Source organism: Periplaneta americana, chromosome 4, assembly GCF_040183065.1.
Source record: "Periplaneta americana isolate PAMFEO1 chromosome 4, P.americana_PAMFEO1_priV1, whole genome shotgun sequence".
Lineage (NCBI taxonomy): Eukaryota > Metazoa > Arthropoda > Insecta > Blattodea > Blattidae > Periplaneta > Periplaneta americana.
The window spans coordinates 140,643,298-140,663,437 of record NC_091120.1 but is presented as its reverse complement, the minus strand read 5'-3'; the positions used below and the strand labels follow the sequence as shown (position 1 = coordinate 140,663,437).

General features: G+C 36.8%; 1 protein-coding gene across 2 annotated transcripts in view; it reads left to right on the top strand.

Moving 5' to 3' along the window:
* Positions 1 to 19,917, top strand: part of LOC138698227 (histone-lysine N-methyltransferase SETMAR-like) — a 55,845-nt gene extending 35,928 nt beyond the window's left edge. For both annotated transcript variants that reach the window (XM_069824029.1, XM_069824030.1), the window contains exon 2: positions 10,293 to 19,917. In XM_069824029.1, coding sequence (XP_069680130.1) covers positions 10,293 to 11,164 — 872 coding nt within the window. In that variant the 3' untranslated portion in view covers positions 11,165 to 19,917. The remainder of the gene's footprint in view (positions 1 to 10,292) is intronic.
* The last annotated feature ends 223 nt before the right edge of the window (positions 19,918 to 20,140 follow it).

Genomic DNA, 20,140 nt, shown 5'->3' with positions numbered 1-20,140 from the left:
TCGATTATTTAACGACGTAGTATCGATTGCGAAGTTATCTAAGTCATTGGGTTTGGTAATAGCGAGATGAGACTGAAGTTTTGCCATGAATTACCTGATATTCGCCTTATAGTTGGGCACGATTCGAAACCATGTCCTAGCGCTCGGATCAGGAGGCCGGCTCCTTACCTGTGAGTTATGACGGTAATTCATTAATATTGAAACTGTATACTAAAGTGAATAATCAGTGGTGCGACAACCCATAAAGGGCTAAGGACGACGATTCGGCTGAACGATAATCCAACCACTATGGTGTGGTTATCACGATGATCCCCCCAGCCGTTATACCCAGTTTTCGAAACCACATTTCGCTACCTATCGTAGCTTCCCAAATACATCACGATGCTGGGTGGCACCGGTCCTATACACTGGGTGAAATTTCATGAGAAAATTCCTCCCCCATGGGAATTTCAATCAGGACTCTTTCCTTAGCACGAGTCCTAGGTATGATGCCTTAGACCACGACGCTACGGCGCGGGACAAAATGAACTAAGCAACTAGACAAATTTTACGTTAAAGAAAATTATTTTCTATTTCTGACAGAAAAATTGCAGTAAAATGACAGTGTGTACTAGCGATTTAGTTCTGACTGGCATTACTAGTTTAAAATTGTAAACGGTTTCATACTGCAAACGAAACAAAAACCATTATCAAATTCTATTGGGAACCGTTTATCAGAAAATGTCACCTCATGACGTGAACTATATACATCCGAAAGTTTTGACGTGTTAGAGGTACAATTGAGAAGAAATTAACATTTTTAGCGTAACACGAAGTTCAAGAAGTCTGCACATGTCAAAGGTTACGTTTGCTCTCATCTTTTGAGTGTTACGTAATCTACTTCCAAGTGAATTGATGTACAGTAGGCCTATATTAATCATTTATAACGCGGCCTACGGCGCGGTCTGAAGGTTCGAGGGTTCGAATCCCGCCTTGGGCATGGATGGTTATTCTTTGCTAATGTACTGTCCTGTGAGTGTCTCTGTGGAGCACCTACGCTCTGTGGACCTCAGGCTAGAGGAGACCCACATGTGTCTGTGTCTACTCGGTAGAGTCGGGCAGACTGCCTCATATTATCGCTCGTTCTCGGTTGCGTAATCACCGTAGTCTCGCCCAGTGCGCGAGTACCTAACGTAGCGAAATGACTCATTGATAGAGAACACTAGAGATGGGTAAAAAATAACACAACAGTTATTTTGGAACTGTTCCGGTCTCGGAACTGTTGCAAAAATGAACAGTAGGTCGGAACCTCCTGTTCCGAAATAACAGTGTTCCGACTCCGAGCTGCTCACTTGCCCAGCTGTTGCGGGCTCGCAGTACCGCGTTGCACAAGGTATGTTCCGGAACTGTTGCAAAAATGAACAGTAGGTCGGGACCTCCTGTTCCGAAATAACAGTGTTCCGACTCCGAGCTGCTCACTTGCCCAGCTGTTGCGGGCTCGCAGTACCGCGTTGCACAAGGTATGTTCCGACTCTGAGATAACAGTCGGAACGTCGGAGCTTGTTCCGATGAACCAACGACAGCAGCAGTTACACTGTTCTCGTTGTTCTTTATGTTGTACTTGGAACTTCGTTGGATGAAGTTGGTATTTGAAACTCTCACGTGGTTGGAGGGGGGCGCATGGAAATTGAAATCCTTGCGGTGGCGCGAACTTTAATATCAACATTTGTAAGACTGGCCAATCATCTGTAATGTTATAGTAAGTATTTAATAATCTGTAATATTCATTACCGCTTTATGGTTTATTTCACCATTAGTTGACTAATTCTGTTTTATAAACATTCTACAAAGTCATAAAGTACGCATACTATTATTAATTCATTGATCAGCTGATTCTATACAAAGGTTAAAGTCGTAAATGGTAATGAGTGGTTTAGTTACAATGTCTGTATGTCGTTTGTTGAGGTTAAGTCTGACAAGCACAAGTTTTTGTGCTATCTTCTCTGTTATCAAAGAACGACAAAAATGTTGTAGCATTATTTGTTGGAAACTACCCATATAAGGACTGATTTGGAGAGCGATGTTTAATGCGAAGTTTAAATTACACTTTGGTAAAGATGCGATTCCAACACTTTACTAACCCACTGCGGGGTTTCCAGGTTTCAGTACTGCCAATATATATCTTTTTTATTTATGAAATTGTAATATTTATTATTATTATTATTATTATTATTATTATTATTATTATTATTATTATTATTATTATTATTATTATTATTATTATTATTATAACTGTGCATTAAGAAAAGTAAAAATAAAAATTAATGATGTTTTATTTTTATTATGTAAGAGAGAGAACAGAAATTACATACCATATGTTTTAAATGTTATGTTATTTTTTTTTAGTTGGCTACCATGTCTTTATAACTTTATGTACGAAAACAAAGTGTTGTATTCTGTCCTTGTAGTCAACAGCTGTGTAATTACTAACATTAAGCTTTTGAGTTCTGTCCGCATGCACAGCAATTTTCCAAAATCGATTCGAATGTGCATTGCAGTGCCATCTATAGATAAGAATGTGTACTATGTCATGCCTATGAGTGCTCCAGTGTGAGCTGCATGGTGTTATTTGTCTATGGTGAAGAGGGAGGGTACTGTACCGTTCGTTTGAACGACTCAACGACTCCGACTCATCACCACTGGTGACTGTTATTTCGGAACTGTTATTTGGAACATAGTATTTTTTCGGAACCGGAACCGTCGGAACTGTTCCGGGAAAAGAACAACTTCGCCCATCACTAGAGAACACGAGATTCTCTTGGTCCCGGGATTACCGATACTAGGTCATTCCCGACAGTCTCGGACGTCTATGCGGGACTGTAGTAATGATAAGAAAGCAGTATCGCTCGGGCCATGCTTCTATAGGAAGCATTGGCTTATACACTTCCCGGTTCTTTAAATATATATCATGTCGTAGCTCTTATAATACTTAATCAATCGCGCTGTAATTTTTTGGATTGATAGCTCAATGTCTAAGGAAAGCATAGAAAAACAAATCGAACTGAAAATCTTTTTTGGAAAGTGAAAAAAAAAATACATTAACTTCGATGGAGATTGATCTGTTCAGACTTCACCGCTGGTAAGCGGCAAACTTTTTTGTTTTTCACGTTAGATGGGGGGTCAAAGCGAGAGAAATGTTGAGAAAGGATGGAAATTACTTTTAAAAGTGATGGCAACTCAAAATTTTTACTGGTTCTCGAATAACGGCGAGTTAACCTGTTAGCGCGGGACTCATGACTCAAACGTTTGTTCCGTAAAATTTGTACGGAACCCTTCAACGCTTGAAAACTCGTTATTGTACGGATGGTATTAAATGGTATTTTAATACAGGTAGTTGAAAATGAGGCTATACTCGTATAGTCCAAGATGGTTTACACTTTACAGTAATTAAGCTATCTTTTATAACAACTAAATAAAAAAATAGTTTGTAACACAATGATATGAAAAATGAAAATATTAAAAGCTGGTTCACAATAAACCGAGAACGGAAACGGCAACGAGAACTAGAACGGAAATATTGTTAAAATAAATGTATTTAAAGATAAGCATTCACAGTTAACTATTCTGAATGCTCACATTTAAATACTGTACATTTATTTTAACATTATTTCCGTTCTCGTTTCCGTTCCCGGTTTATTGTAAACCAGCCTATACTATAGAAAACTACACTTTCTATTGGTGTGCACGTTATAAATTATTGTTACAGAACAATCATTATTGTATTCTAGCCATGTTACAATATAAAATTATATAGGCCTATATGGTTTATAATAATTATCCTATTATGTTATAAGAACGAGAATAACAAATTAAGAATTAATCAGATTTCTAATACTTGTACCGGTACCTAATGATAACTTACAAGACAGTAATAAATAATAACCATCATAATAATCCTGATAATCATAATCTTAATCATCCTAATGATTACAATAATGATGATGATGATGATGATGATAACAGTACTAATAATAATAATAATAATAATAATAATAATAATAATGATATAATGATAATAATAATAATAATAATAATAATAATAATCGCTGTAGAGTAACGTTTAGCACACCTGACTGTGAAACGATCGGCTTCCGGTTCGAATCTTGGTTGGGACAAGTTAAGACTGGTTCACAATAAACCGAGAACGGAAACGACAACGATAACGGAAATATTGTTAAAATAAATACATTTAAATGTGAGCATTCACAATTAACTTTCACGTTCCCGTTTCCGGGCTCCGGCAATCTTCTCGTTAATTGTGAATGTTCACATTTAAATATATTTATTTTAACATTATTTCTCGTTGTCGTTTCCGTTCCCGGTTTATTGTGAACCAGCCTTTACTTGGCTGAGGTTTCTCGCCTCAACCCATTGAGAGCAAATGCTGGGTAACTTTCGGCGCTGGACCCTGGACTCATTTTGCTGGCATTATCACCTCATTCAGACGCTAGATAGCTATAGCAGTTCATAAAGCGTCGTAAAGTAACTAGGTAATTTAATAATAATAATAATAATAATAATAATAATAATAATAATAATAATAACCCTCTTTTATTCTCTGTTGTTATGATAAAGCAAATATAAATGACACTCAGAAAGAAACGCAGAATAAATATGGGGGGGGGGAAATGCCTGTTATTATTCGGTTGAGAAGCTTTTGTCATCCAGCCTGCTCTCAAAAAACTTGAAAGTTAGAATTTATAAAACAGTTATATTACCGATTGTTCTGTATGGTTGTGAAATTTGGACTCTCACTTTGAGGAACAGAGGTTAAGGATGTTCGAGAATAAGATTCTTAGGAAGATATTTGGGGCTAAGAGGGATGGAGAATGGAGGAAGTTGCACAACGTAGAACTGCACGCATTGTACTCTTCACCTGACATAATTAGGAATATTAAATTAAGAGGTTTGAAATGGGCAGAACATCTAGCATGTATGGGCGAATCCAGAAATGGATATAGAGTGTTAGTTGGATGGCCGGAGGGAAAGGACGTTTGGAGAGGCAGAGACGTAGATGGGAAGCTAATATAAAAATGGATATGATGGTAGAGACTGAATTAATCTTGCTCAGGATAGAGACCGATGGCGGGCTTATGTGAGAGCGGCAATGAACCTCCGGGTTCCTTAAAACGCATTTGTAAGTAATTATGATCAATTTGTGAAAGGATCTACTCTATTTCGTAATTCTGTCCTTCCCCTTGCAAACGTGTTTCCATTTCACATTCAGCATTTTATCAGTTGGAAAACAAAAATATCTTTTGTCAGAGTCTTTGGTCCTTTATAATAATATAAATAAGCATTGTTTTATTTCATCCTTACACAGCGCAATAATTATCCATGCTGATGAAGATGCCCTTGCATTACAACGAAACATCCAGATGTGAACGCGCAATATAATAATAATACAGTCGTGTGATATCCATTACTATAGCGTATACAAAACACTATCGAATGATTAAATATGGAATGTCAACGAAATGCTGATAGCGAGAAAGTATATCATAGCTCCAACCATAACTTGTTATTGTTTTAGACTAGCTTAGGATTAGGTAACGGCTGAAAGTGCTGCATTATTTTGCTTCTCCGGAAAGGCAATAAATAGTTCATTAAAATAGTGTGACTTCTGTAAGAATGTCGACAATCATAATGTGCTGTATTATTTATTGCATACCACACTGCTGTGCCTTCTTAAATTACTTTATGAACATTAATATTTCAGAAAGAGTCACGAATTGCAGTGATGAGCGGCAATTAAACCGGCAGTCAGTGTACGCATTTCATAACGATAAGTCGGCCGTGCGATAACAGGCCGGGACCCGGAATTCCTCGTTCCCGAGAGTGCCAATCTCGAGAATACGATTCTCGGAACTGGCATTATCGGCCAGCTAGTTTCGCCTACGAGAACGAGCGGGAGTAAGAGGCTGTTTGCCCGACTCTACTGTCTAGTGTGTATGACTCATATAACTGTCCTCCCCTCACTGGCATTGGTATGTAAGCCCTACAACAGAAGGATGTTAAACGAAAACATTTATAATTTATTTACAAAAGAATATTTCAGTTATGTCCTTAACAACCAAATATTAAATACAGAAAAATATTAAACAATAAGTATAACTCTAATAAAAAAATACCAATAGAATGCAAAACAATGAATCAAAGACATATTCAATCAACGAAATTGTGCGAGTACTTTCTCAAGTTTATAGGATCAATGAAGGGAAAGTGTTTATCAAGTGTTATTATCAGAAGAACCAAGGGTTAATCTTGTTAGATTTCCAACATAGCTCATGAAACGTTACGTTCATTATCATCAAACGTGATAAAGAGGGAAACATTTATAATTTATTTACAAAAGAATATTTCAGTTATGTCCTTAACAACCAAATATTAAATACAGAAAAATATTAAACAATAAGTATAACTCTAATAAAAAAATACCAATAGAATGCAAAACAATGAATCAAAGACATATTCAATCAACGAAATTGTGCGAGTACTTTCTCAAGTTTATAGGATCAATGAAGGGAAAGTGTTTATCAAGTGTTATTATCAGAAGAACCAAGGGCTAATCTTGTTAGATTTCCAACATAGCTCATGAAACGTTACGTTCATTATCATCAAACGTGATAAAGAGGGTTCATGCGTGCACTCGGATCCGAAGAAGAGATAGGCCTACTTAAGGAAAAGCTACTATCTTTAAAAATATCCCTCTAAGTACGCAATTTTATCACGAAGTTTGTGTAATTGTCTTATTATTGTCCTCAATTATTCTACAAGTACACAGTATATTACTTGTAGATCCTCTCTCTCCCTCTCTTTCAACCACTGGTGTAGGTAAACATTTACTGAGAAGTTATTATGGTTACATATTGTGTTACTCATCTTTGATTTTTTTATGGCTGCTGTTGAAGGAAATCTTATGCATTACTAAGCCTTCTTAATAATTCCTAACATTGCTTTGGCCTTGAAGGGAGTTATCAACTCCAACCAGTAATAAAAAGTATGTGGAGCCATTGTCTTCTTATAATTAGCCTTATAAAACAATGCCAGATAAGACATGAACGTCATCGATTGCACAGTATTTAACTCAGACGTGCTCGGCGAAGTATTCATTCATTTCAGCAGGACGTTGAATTTATTAATATTAAATTTATTGTAAATGACGCTAGTTACAAACATATCATTCATAAAACAAAGGTCATTATTTCATTCTTAGTGAAATGAAATAAGAAACATTACTTTCTGAGACAAAAACACACTAAAGAGTTCAGTTTTCAAAATACTGCATTGTAACATATGGAATTATAGTTTAGTGTTGTTTTATAATTTTTTTTCTCTTAGAGAAAGATTTATTGTGATGCTGATACAAAATTGTTTCTTGATTTTCGCGAAAATGCACTTTTCAGCATGCAACGATTTCTCCTAAACTAATTGGTGGATTTTGTTTGTGTTCAGCATCTATGAATCCATTTATCAAAGATTGCTGCACATGAAATGCAGTAATTTTAGTACAACATTAATAGCTCTTTATTTGAAATAAAACATAATGGCGCACATCTGCACACGATTTTTATATCAATTTATTATAGACTGAAAAATGAAGCGGATCACTTAGTGCAGTAACTAACAAAACATTTTGGCTATTAAGAATTCATTTTATTATTGTACACAAAATTCTTCCTATTTTTTACTGCAAATTGATACTATTTTTAAAATCCCGAGGCTACATTACAACAGGTGCCTGATAGTGGTTCTCTTTCCAATATAGTTCTTAACGCTCCGTTATCGACGCCTGAAGACCGTTCCTACTGAGGTCACATTCATCAATATTAATCAAATTAATGCAAAATGTCTGAGCACTACTCACTCACTCACCTTCAATTGTTCAGATTATTTTGCAATTAAACTTTTTCTCCAAAGGCCTAAAGCACGCTAATATCTATTTTTTCGTCACACGTTCTGAACAAAGTAACAAAAAAATTTCTCTTAGTATATAATATTATATATATATATATATACACACACACACACACACACACACACTGTATATTTTGTAGGTTATTTTACGACGCTTTATCAACATCTCAGGTTATTTAGCGTCTGAATGAGACGAAGGTGATAACGCCAGCAAAATGAGTCCGGGGTCCAGCACCGAAAGTTACCCAGCATTTGCTCGTATTGGGTTGAGGGAAAACCCCGGAAAAAACCTCAACCAGGTAACTTGCCCCGACCGGGAATCGAACCCGGGCCACCTGGTTTCGCGGCCAGACGCGCTAACCGTTACTCCACAGATTTGGACTATTATTCATCAGAGCCCGGATTTTATGTAATATGTAAGTGACAAATATGTATATAAATATGTAGTCAAAATTGAACATTTTGCACATATGTTGTTGTTGTATAGTTAACTGTCCGAAGACAGGTCTGAACCTCACAAGTGATACAAATAAGGTACCACTTATGGGGCAACTAGGCCAGGAGATAATGGGGTATGGTGGCCAGTTCCTTTCCCCTCCATTGCATACATCGCCGACTAGCTATATGTGACACTAGTCAGACTTCAGATGTATACAAACAATTGTTATTCCTCTGACATATATCATCAAGTGAGGTGTACTGCCTGATAATAAATGTACATATCAGCCAGAACCTCAATCAGAGGGAGATAAGTGTAATAAATTTTAAAATATTTATCTTAAAAATCTAAGCTTTATTAAGTGAATTTATTTTATACCGATTCTGAAGTAAGAAAAGAGAGCTTAAAATTTTTAAGTTTATGAAACCTATTGATTATCACATTTATCTCTTTGTGATGTTTATTGTATTGTTTCTATTTATCTTTACATTAGTGACCAATCTATAGGTATGCGAGAAAAAGAAAAGAAAACTGTATGTCCACGAAATGGAACAAAAGCAAAATAAAAATTACAAGACAAGAATGAATAATTGATTGTTTGTATCTTAGTACGACACTTAGACTGGAGTAGTAATTTTATCATCATCATCATCATCATCATCATCATCATCATCATCAATGTCATCATAATTCACGGGTTAGGGCATTACACCTGTTCTGACTTCAGCCCCTAGCTTCCTAGGCCTGCCTACATATCGTCTTCCTCTTAGTTTGTATTTTATTATTTGTCTAGGATATCTTTCCTGATTTGTTATATGTGACCTTTTCAATTATGTCGATATTATTTGATTTTGTCTATTATTGCAAATATTTCAAGGTCTTATCTAGTTTATGTTTTCAATTCCATCTTGCTTTGTACAGTCTTTAACTGAACGCAAAATTTCATTTTTGCTGCTGTTATCTTATTTACGTCTGTTTTATCTGTATCCAGAATTCATAACCGTACTGGTACTGCTAATGTCTTGTACAATTTTAATTGTGTCTCTTTTGATTTATTATTTAGTGTTCGTTTTATTGTCTCACATATTCCTTGAAATTTTGCTACTATGTGTCTGTTTGGTTATGTCGCATTCCGGTTTCCCTCATCCGTTTCTGCCGACAAAGGCTTAGTTGCTGGGCTGTTAGGCCAGTCTTGTCTCTTTTCTGAAAACATTTGGTGTTAGGAATTGAACGTTTACGTAATACTGGGTGAACAGTATGGAGCAGAACAGAAGTCTCGCGCGGCCTTGAGTCCCCCACCTCCATGCGCAGTGCCGGCCGGCCAGCCGTGAAATCTTTTCTGCTCTATACTGTTCACCCAGTATTATACAATCGTTTAAAATCATGTAAAGAAAATGGTCACGTCAAGTAAGTGTCGCGTGATTTTCTCCCTTTTTACGACTCTGCGACATAACCACTCGGACGGACAGCATTTTGCTCATTATATCTGTCATAATCAAATGAGATGTCACATCCCAAGTAATTAAAATAGCTTCCTTGATCGAAGACTTTCTTTTCTGTTGTTACTTTGAATCTAAATTGTTGTTTGCTTTGGAATACCACATTCTTGGCTTTTTCAATACAATGAATATATTATTTTTTATTTTATTTTACGTAACTTAAAAATAATCATTTGCTGTTCGTTCCTGTACTTGGTACTGGGTTGCTACTACCTGGTCAATAGTAATGTTTTCAAATAATTTGTATTACCCAGTTTTATTCCTTTATTTGTTTCCTCGTCCTATTTTGTCTTATTTGGCTTGACTGAACAAAACTGGAGAAAGACTGGAACCTAGTTAAATTCCTTGGTTAATGTCGATAGCAATTTCTCATACAAATCAATCTCGTCTGTTCACAGATTCCAGTAGTCCAGACGCTTCTCATCTGAAACCAGAGGATTTGCAACAAAGCCTGCTGAAAAATCTAGAATGTCCAGTATGTATGGAATATATGACTCCTCCAATACAACTCTGCAATAATGGACACAACATCTGCAGCAGCTGTCGTCCTAACCTCGAAACATGTCCGACTTGTAGAAACAATATTCTACAAGCACGAAATTATGCGCTAGAAGACCTTTGTTACAAGCTCAATTATCCTTGCAAATTCCATGACGATGGTTGCGACGAAACCTTCTCTGGGAAGAACATCAAGGAGCATCAAGCAGTTTGCCACCATGGCACACACAATTGTCCTTTGGACAGAATACCAGACATGCATTGCGGTTGGAGGGGAGAATTCAAGGAGCTAGTCACGCACCTGGAAAGCCAACATGAAGACCGAGTCTGTTCTGATTCCAGATTTCTGTCTCCAGATACTAACAGTTCCTCACTCATCGTTCTCTTGTATGGCGAGATATTCCTGTACTACAAATGCTTCAGAGACGGGAAATGTTACTGCATCGTGCAGCTGTTCGGAACGAGCACTCAAGCTTCTAACTACAAATATAAAATAAAACTGATCGCACAAAATAAAATAGAGAAGATGTCACAGGTTCATTTCGTCCGTAGCATCACCGAAGAATATGATGCAGCATTCAGGTCTGGGCACTGTGTGAGACTGGATGAAGAAGTAGTTCAAAATTACATTGTAGATGGTGTACTGCAACTGCAAGTCGAGATAACTTTTGCGAGAATAGTGGAGATTGAAGAGGGAGTGCACTGCAAAGTCAGAAGAAGCGGTTTTCGACCCATATTCTCCGACAGCACCTACTGGCCGTGGTGCAATTGACCTTAAGTGACCACAAACATTTTTTAATTCTCAAAAGACAAAGCTAATGAAGCGTACATTTGTTGAGATCGTGTTTTCCAATAGGCCCTATTTGCAAGGCCTAAAAATGTTCTTGAAGTGTTATAAACTTCCAGTATCAAACTGGCATTTGTGAATGTAGGCTACCTACAAAGACTTTAAAGTATTAACAGACCAACTGGCTGCAACTGTCGTCACTATTTCTTTGATTACTTCCTATCTATCTACATGTACATCATTATTCAGATCTTCACTTCCTGGTGATTCAGTCTACCTGAAACATATTTATCTTCTAATTCATTTATTCATTCATCCATCTATCAACTCATCCATCCAGTCAGCTATCCATCAATACATTCATTCATTTATTGAACAATGAGAGATTCCTGAGCTTATTATAATCAACGAATCGTAATAATTATAAACAAATAAATCGCCAATAAAGGGAACAGTACAAGAAATAAGAGGTCTATACTCATTTACAGAACAATTCAGACTTAGAAAAAAAAACACCAGATGCTTGATACATTCTTGCAAATATTTTTCTATACTATAGCAGATATTTTCATTCCCACCAACTGACTTGAATCCATCTCCAAAAGCAATGCGTCGAAACTTATACTAAGAATCGGATAAAGTAGCTTTATCAGGATAGGCATTCTTGGTCCGTGCATTTTGTTTACAAACATTAACTAGTCGCGTGTTCCCCAGCCGAGAGTAGTGACGACGTATATCGAGTTTCTATTGGCTCTACTGTCCATTCACTGATGTTTTAGCTAGAGAGTGGGGAGCGCTCTTCCTAGCAGATAGACATTTAGCTAGTGGAAGGGGATAGTGGAGCTATTGGAGTAATAGTAACAATAACAGGTATAATTAAATGATTTCACCAATACAATCAAGAGTTATTTAGTTGTGTTATACATAATAATTGCAATAGTTTTTAATAAATATATTAATCGATTCTGAAGAGTGCTAATTAATAAGGGTTTAATAGGATTTATACCTAGAATGACTATATGGTGATTTAGTGCTTACTTAGTCTGAAGCAAATCAAGGCCCTATCCCAGCGGTTCCCAAACTTTTTCAGCCACGGAGCTCTTTTTGAAGCAAAAGTTTCTCATGGAGCCCCAAGAATTATTTACTTTTTTGTTTTATCTGTCTACGTTCTATGAAGCATATTTCACACGATACATAAACGGAAGTACGAATATATATATATATATATATATATATATATATATATATATATATATATATATATAAAGGAAACGATAGTAAAAAAAGTACTGGATATAATTTATTTAAATCTACAAAATGATATTAACAAGTAGTTAAGATATTTTAAAAATGTTACAATGTTATATGTACACCCGAAGTTAAAGTGAAGAATATGCCTGTTTTTTGCGACAGAGTTTGTCAATGTCCGGTGTCATAGAAGTCAGTTGAAGACGTATATCGTCTTCTGTGTCCAAACCAGTTCGATATTTTGTTTTTGTAGCCGTGTACCCCGAAAAGGTCGAAACGACCAAAAGGCAGTGAGAGAAATTTAGCTTTTGAACTTAATATCAAAAGATCCTCACATAACTTAGCCCAAAATTCGGGAAATGGTTTGCTTTCAAATTATGCCTGATAGTCGCTGTTCGAAACCATGTCTAAAAGGATCTCATATCTGAAGCAGTGAGGGCTGCTGGTTTTGACATCACTGGAAATGGAACTACAATCTACTCATATTTCTTTAGAATCGATTCCTGAGTGTCCCTTGGAAAGTATGAATTCATATTTTGAAGCAAATTGTCAAGGTGTTCTTTCATTATTGCTATGAATGAGACATTCATTGTTATGTTATTTTCTTCTATAAAGTTTGAAGTCAACGAGAAACGTAAGATCCTTATTGTCGATGCTTTCTATGTAGAACGCTATCTTTTTCTTCAGTGCGAAAATTTCGTCATCAGCATCGAATATAGTCTTCCGTTTACCTTGTATGTACGAGGTGAATCCAGAGAGTAAGTTTCCCGATTTTTTCCCCTTGAAAATAAACGTAATTAGCCGTGTCAATTGCGCATGCGTAACAGATCTATGACGTATCAATCATATGGCAGCCGGACAGGTCCCGCCTGGTGCCAGTAGCGTGGCAGCAGTGGTCCAAAATGGAAGCTCTTATTCCTTCTCCCGCCGCCTGCGAGGTTCGGTCAGTGATAAAGTTCTTTAATGCACAAAGCATTGCACCAATTGAAATTCATCGGCAGCTCTGTCAGGTCTATGGGCAGGAACATTATGAGCAAGCGGATGGTGCGTCGCTGGTGTAGGCAGTTTTCCGAAGGTCGTCAAAGTGTCCTTGATGAAGAGCGCAGTGGGCGACCATCCCTCATCAATGATGATCGTGTTAAGCTGGTGCGGCAGTGCATCATGGAGAACCGTCGCTTCACGATTACGGAGCTGAGCAGCCATTTTCTGCAGATATCGCGATCCTTGTTGCATGAGATTGTCACTAACAACCTGCTGTTCAAAAAAGTGTGTGCCAGGTGGGTGCCGAAAAACCTGACACCCGAACACAAAATGCAACGTTTAGGAGCAGCACTGACATTTCTGCAACGGTATCACGATGACGGCGACGGGTTCCTCGACAGGATCGTCACGGGCGATGAGACTTGGATTTCGCACTTCACCCCGGAAACCAAGCAGCAGTCAATGCATTGGTGGCATAATGGATCTCCGGTCAGGACGAAATTCAAACAGACGCTGTCGGTACGGAAAGTGATGTGCAAGGTGTTCTGGGACAGAAAAGGCATTCTGCTTATTGACTTCCTTCCAAGAGGTGGAACAGTGAATGATGACCGTTACTGTGAAACACTGCGAAAATTGCGACGTGCCATTCAAAACAAGAGGCGTGGAATGCTTACTGCAGGTGTTGTGCTCCTCCATGACAATGCTCGTCCACATACGACTCGGCGCACAGCAGCTGTTTTGACGGAATTTGGCTGGGAGTTGTTTGATCACCCACCCTACAGTCCTGATCTTGCTCCCAGCGATTTTCACGTTTTCTTGCACTTCAAGAAATTCCTGTCCTCCGGTGAGCGTTTTGGCAACGACAAGAGCTGAAGACGTCTGTCACACGCTGATTCCATTCACAGGCGGCAGAATTCTACGACAGAGGGATACAAAAGTTGATCCCACGATACGACAACTGTCTCAATTCTGATGGTGACTATGTTAAAAAATAGCTGAAACATTGCTGTACCTGTCGCCAATAAATGTTATCCTGAAAGTGTGTTCTTTTTTTTTAGTAGGGAAACTTACTTTCTGGATGCGCCTTGTATGTGCTGAATTCGTCTGCCAAGTAACATAATTTGTTCAACCATTCCTGATCATTCAAATAATCTGCTAGCAAACTGTTCTGGTAATTCAAAAGTGAAGAAACTTTCGTTCTAAGTTCATGTAATCGGGACAACGTTTTACCGCGCGACTACCATCGCACTTCTGTGTGTAATATTAATAACAATAACTTGTGTGTATTACCCATATCTTCACACAGGATTTTAAGTAGCCTACACTGCGAAGGTCGTGCCTTAATAAAGTTGATAATTTTGACGGCGTTGTCTAGTACCTGCTTTAATAACGCTGGCATTTTTTCGTTGCGAGGGCGTGTCGTGTAGTACACAGTGACTAGTTGTGCAGTTTTTAAAACTTTCTTGATCCTTGTAATAGCGCTAGTAACAGGACCTACCATGGCCTTTGCGCCATCTGTGCACACGTCAATGCAATTGTCCCACGGTATCGAGCTTTCAATGAAGAAGGAAAGAATTCAGTATCGCTTGTAGAGGATGGCAATGGCTGCAGAACAAAATATTTCATGAAAAAACTTGAAAATTCATATCGCACAAACATTATTAACATAGCTAATCCGGCAAAGACCATGGATTTGTCAAGTTGTAACGAAAATTTCGTTTGACTGATACGGAAAATCATGATATTTTTTTACGTCTTTTCATATATTCTGGATTCGATTATGCACAGTGTTATTTGATAAGGGCACACTGGAAATCAAGTTTGCAGTTTTCTCGTCCACCATGCACTTCACTACCTTCACTAATAGTGGCTTCATAAGAGTTTCAGCAAGGGTAAAGTTTACCAGCAAGAGCCTGGTCATGACTAACGAAGTACGACGTTTTCAGTGCTTTCTCGTTGTTTGTTTTTACACGAAGTAAAATTTTGTCTGAACTGCATAGAGTTCGTCACTTTTTCTTTTGAAGTAGTCTGCAGTTTTATTTGTGAAATTTTGAATTGAGAAATGTCGTCTAAGCTTGGCAGGGAACATAGAACTATTGGGAAAAACTTTGTTACATATCACACACTGTGGACGTTCATGACTAAACTCAGTTAATCCCATGTCCAAATATAAATCACAATATTTTCGTTTGTTACTTTCTTTCAATACCTCTACAGTAGGCATCGTAAACCCTGAAACAGGATCATATTCAACATATTCCAAACTCAATTACAGGAATTCGCACTATCTTCTTTGAAAGTAAGTTGTAACTGTTGTTACCTCACTTTGACTGAGCACTGGTTGATGGCTAATGACTATTAGGTCTTAGGGAGCCCGTCTTAAGCCACAGTTCCGGTTCAACGAAAGTTTAGTTAACACATCTGCTATCAAATTAACATGCAGGTATACAGTATATATATTTTTTTAGGTAACGTAACAGTCAATAGATTGCAGATTCCAGGAATAACAAACGCTGCCTGCCCAGTATATAAAAAATAAATAAATTTCGAGAATCATTAAGTACTTGGCAAGCAAGAAAGACCGAGATAGTTCCAGCGACGAGTAGATCTAAAATTAATACTTCCATGTAGAAAAAAGAACGCAAATTGCTTTCTCAGGAAGTATTTTTCGCTTGATGAAAGTAGTTTCCGTTTTCCCGCTAGAGACTAGATGGAAGCAGCAATTTTTGTCATCTTCATAACTTCCGCGGACGGAGCCCCTGAGAATCATTCGCGGAGCCCTTAGGGCTCCGCGGAGCACGCTTTGGGAACCGCTGCCCTATCCTGTACAGCTATATACTGCAGCTACTTTATACGAACCATACTTATTACCTGGCCGTTTTCTGTGGGAATAGCTTTTGGGTCATTTGCAGAATTTGTATAACAAATGATGTCCATCAATTCATAACCTTTCCATTATTGCATTTATAACGATAGAGTTATAAATTCCTAACAGTGAGTAGTTTCAATACTAATGTAGTAAACGTCACAATAATTATTTCCTTTGTGTGAAGGATTTCACGAGAATAAAATAAAATTCACATAGTAACAGCTAAAATTCCATGTCCATACTAGTAAATATTTAAAATGGAGCATGATCATGTCCAGATTAAAGTTTGTTTAATAATGTAATTGAGAAAAAAAGTTAAAGAAACATTTGATATTATCAAAACTTCTTCATTTATGCCTGAGTTTGTATTTCCTTAAATATGATTGCATAATTACTCTAGTCCAGTAAATCAGTCAGGTCTGTTACACCATTCTGTTCCTATGGGTACACAGTTGAAAAAGAAATCCCACAGATTTCACAGGTTAGATTTGAAAATGGAAATCTGCAGTATTCGATATAGCCTAATCCTACACATTTTTAAAGATTCATTAATTGCAGCGGTTATCGAAGTTTCGCCGCGGAAAGCAACAAAAATAGCTGTTTCATTAAAAATGGGAAACCATGAACATCTACACAAAATAGGAGTTTATATTATTATTATTATTATTATTATTATTATTATTATTATTATTATTATTATTATTATTATTATATGCGAGGCGGAAAGTGAAAAGGGACCTCTTGTCGCAAATTTAAGATTTAGAGTTTGTTATTTTTAAATTCAGCATTAAATTCTGAAAAATTTGATACCAAATTTAGATTTCTAACTAATAAATTGAGTTTTGGCAGTTTGAATATTTGTTACGGAAATGAGATGTTTTCAGAAAACAAGCTTTAAAGTTTTACATTGTCACCATCAATATAAGAAAGAAACTTTTAAATCGATATGACTTGAAAAGGACAAACTTAGCTATAATAAGCGACAAAATACCGAATTCGATATTTTCGACCCTAACCATCCATTTTGCTTGTACTGAGAATTATACTTCTCCGACAAGAGGTCCCTTTTCGCTTTCCGCCTCACATATTGTTATTATCATCATCATTATTTATAAACTAAGAGAACTATAACCGTAATAAAATCTGCAGTAGTTAGAAATGTCGAGTCAATAATTGCATTACTTTTAAAATTTATTGAGAAATATGGTATGGTTTACACTTGCACAATTCGTCAATACGGAAAGAATTGCAAACTAACACACCCGTAATTCTTGGTCTACAAAATGAAGCCTCTCTCGTTTTTAATTTTTAATGATGCAGAAAACCTTTGTTCGCACAGGTAGGTTGTTTAAAATTGCATTAGCGCAGATAGGTCATGTTCTCTTAACGCCGAAAACTATTTTTCCGTCAAAATTCTGAACTGAAAAAATGGGTTTACACGTGCATGGATTTATTGGCGCCAATAGCTATTGATGTGCAAGTAAAAATAACTTTCACGTGTAAACCTTTACTGGCGTGCAAGTTTCGACACTGGCATGCAATATTTGGAAAAGTTAGTGAACATTTCTGTTGCACGTGTAAATATGTAGTTTCTCGCTGACTCACCAATATTGTACAGTACATAGTCCGCTGATGCCTTTGCATCAAGTTTTATAAATTTGATTCATAAGAATGGGTAAGTGGAATTTTGAAATAATCATAACATAACGTTTCTTGACGTATTATATGAAAAACATTAGTTGTTGTGGGATGTGAACTCTAATCTTTATGTAGCAAAATAGAGAAGCCAGAGTAGAGGGTTACAAAAACATGAAAAGGGCAATGGAAAGTGATGAATTTGTAATTGCCAAGGTGAAAGCAAAAATACATTCATACGAGACGCTTACACTCTGGAGGTATGAAAAGTAACAAGAAGCATGAAATATGATGCTGGGACAGATGACATCAACAAACCTAAGGTAACATGGTTTTCAGTTGCTAATAGGATTTTGCACCAAGTGGTGTCTTTAGAAATTTTGAGTACTCTGTATAAAAAACATTACAATCTTAATTTATATACAATTTCTTCTTCTTCTTCTTCTTCTTCTTCTTCTTCTTCTTCTTCTTCTTCTTCCACTTTTGACTTTCCGGTTTGGACACTTTTTTTTCTGTTTCCGTCCACTGTTCTAACCATTTTGTTTGTGGTATTCCCTGATCTCTTCGCCATATGGATCTGTATGATAAGATTTGGATATATTACAATTTAGGACTCGAAATTCAAAAGGGCCTAAGTGTCATCTACGAAAAAATGAGATTTTGTTGTGTGTGCGCGCTATTTACCTATGCAAATACTATAGCCTACTTATTCATTTATTAATAGTGTTCTGCCCAAGAGCAGGTCTTTCACTGCAAACCCGGCATTTTCAAGTCTTTCCTATTTTCTGCCTTTCTCTTAGTCTCCGCATATGATCCATATATCTTAATATCATCTATCATCTGAGTCGACCTGGTTGGCAAGTTGGTATAGTGCTGGCCTTCTATGCCCAAGGTTGCGGGTTCGATCCCGGGCCAGGTCGATGGCATTTAAGTGTGCTTAAATGCGACAGGCTCATGTCAGTAGATTTACTGGCATGTAAAAGAACTCCTGCGGGACAAAATTCCGGCACATTCGGCGACCCTGATATAACCTCTGCAGTTGCGAGCGTCGTTAAATAAAACATAACTTTTTTTTTCTATCATCTGATATCTTCTCCTGCTCCGAACTCTTCTCCCAATGACCATTCCTTCCAGTGCATCCTTCAGAAGGCAGTTTCTTCTCAACCAGTGACCCAGCCAAATTCTTTTCCTCTTCCTGATCAGTTTCTTCAGCATCATTCTTTTTTCACCCACTCTTTCCAACACAGCTTCGATCTTATATATGTGTCTTATTTATATTGATTTGTTTTTTCCATTATATTATGATTATCTCCTTCAGTTTTGTGTACTACATTTGGTGCATTTTTAATGTTCTTTCTATCGTAGTTTTACTCCTGATTGAGTGATAGAGGAAGCCCTATGGCTTTAACTCTGCCAGGTTAAATAAAACCATTATTATTATTATTATTATTATTATTATTATTATTATTATTATTATTATTATTATTATTATTAAGCTATTTTTATTGCATCACGTCAATAATAAAAACAGATATCCCGTTCTGAACCTTCAGAATTATGATCACTCTGATGCTTGATTGCAACCTGCCATGAATTAAACCAAGTAGGTTATGTATGTGGACTCCCCTTAAGCAATGCATAGCAATAGAATCGTTCACATTGTTGTTTGTTAGATATGATTTAAGCATTCATGTCGATCTATGTATTTTCCGTTCTGCCAAATACTTTCATTTTTCTTTCTATTAATGTAGGTCGAATATAGAAATTACAGTCAGAAAACTTTCATGACTGGAGACAAACAAGGAGAAGCAAGAAAGGACTACCACTAAAAGGAGAGAATCATTTTAACAGGAAGAGTAAAATAAAATTTGCACATATGCGAAATTAGAAACCCATATAATAAAAATTGTTTTGGCCAGAACACGATTTTATTGTGCTATGAATGATGGTGTTATTGATACTGTTAAATATTTGTATACAGTTAATAAAAAATGTTTAAAATTGATACCCTCTCTTGCCATTACCTATTAATATTGGCTGTAGAATATAATGAATTTCATTTCTGTTGATTACACGTAAACTGAAGCCCTATTGCATGGGCAATGAGGCACATGAATGCAATTGTTAGCCATACTGCAACAAATCATGAGTCACATTTGTGCTGCATTTGTCAGCAATTAGCAGTTTCACACCCTCGGTGCCTCCGGGCAGTATAGTATTTTTATAAC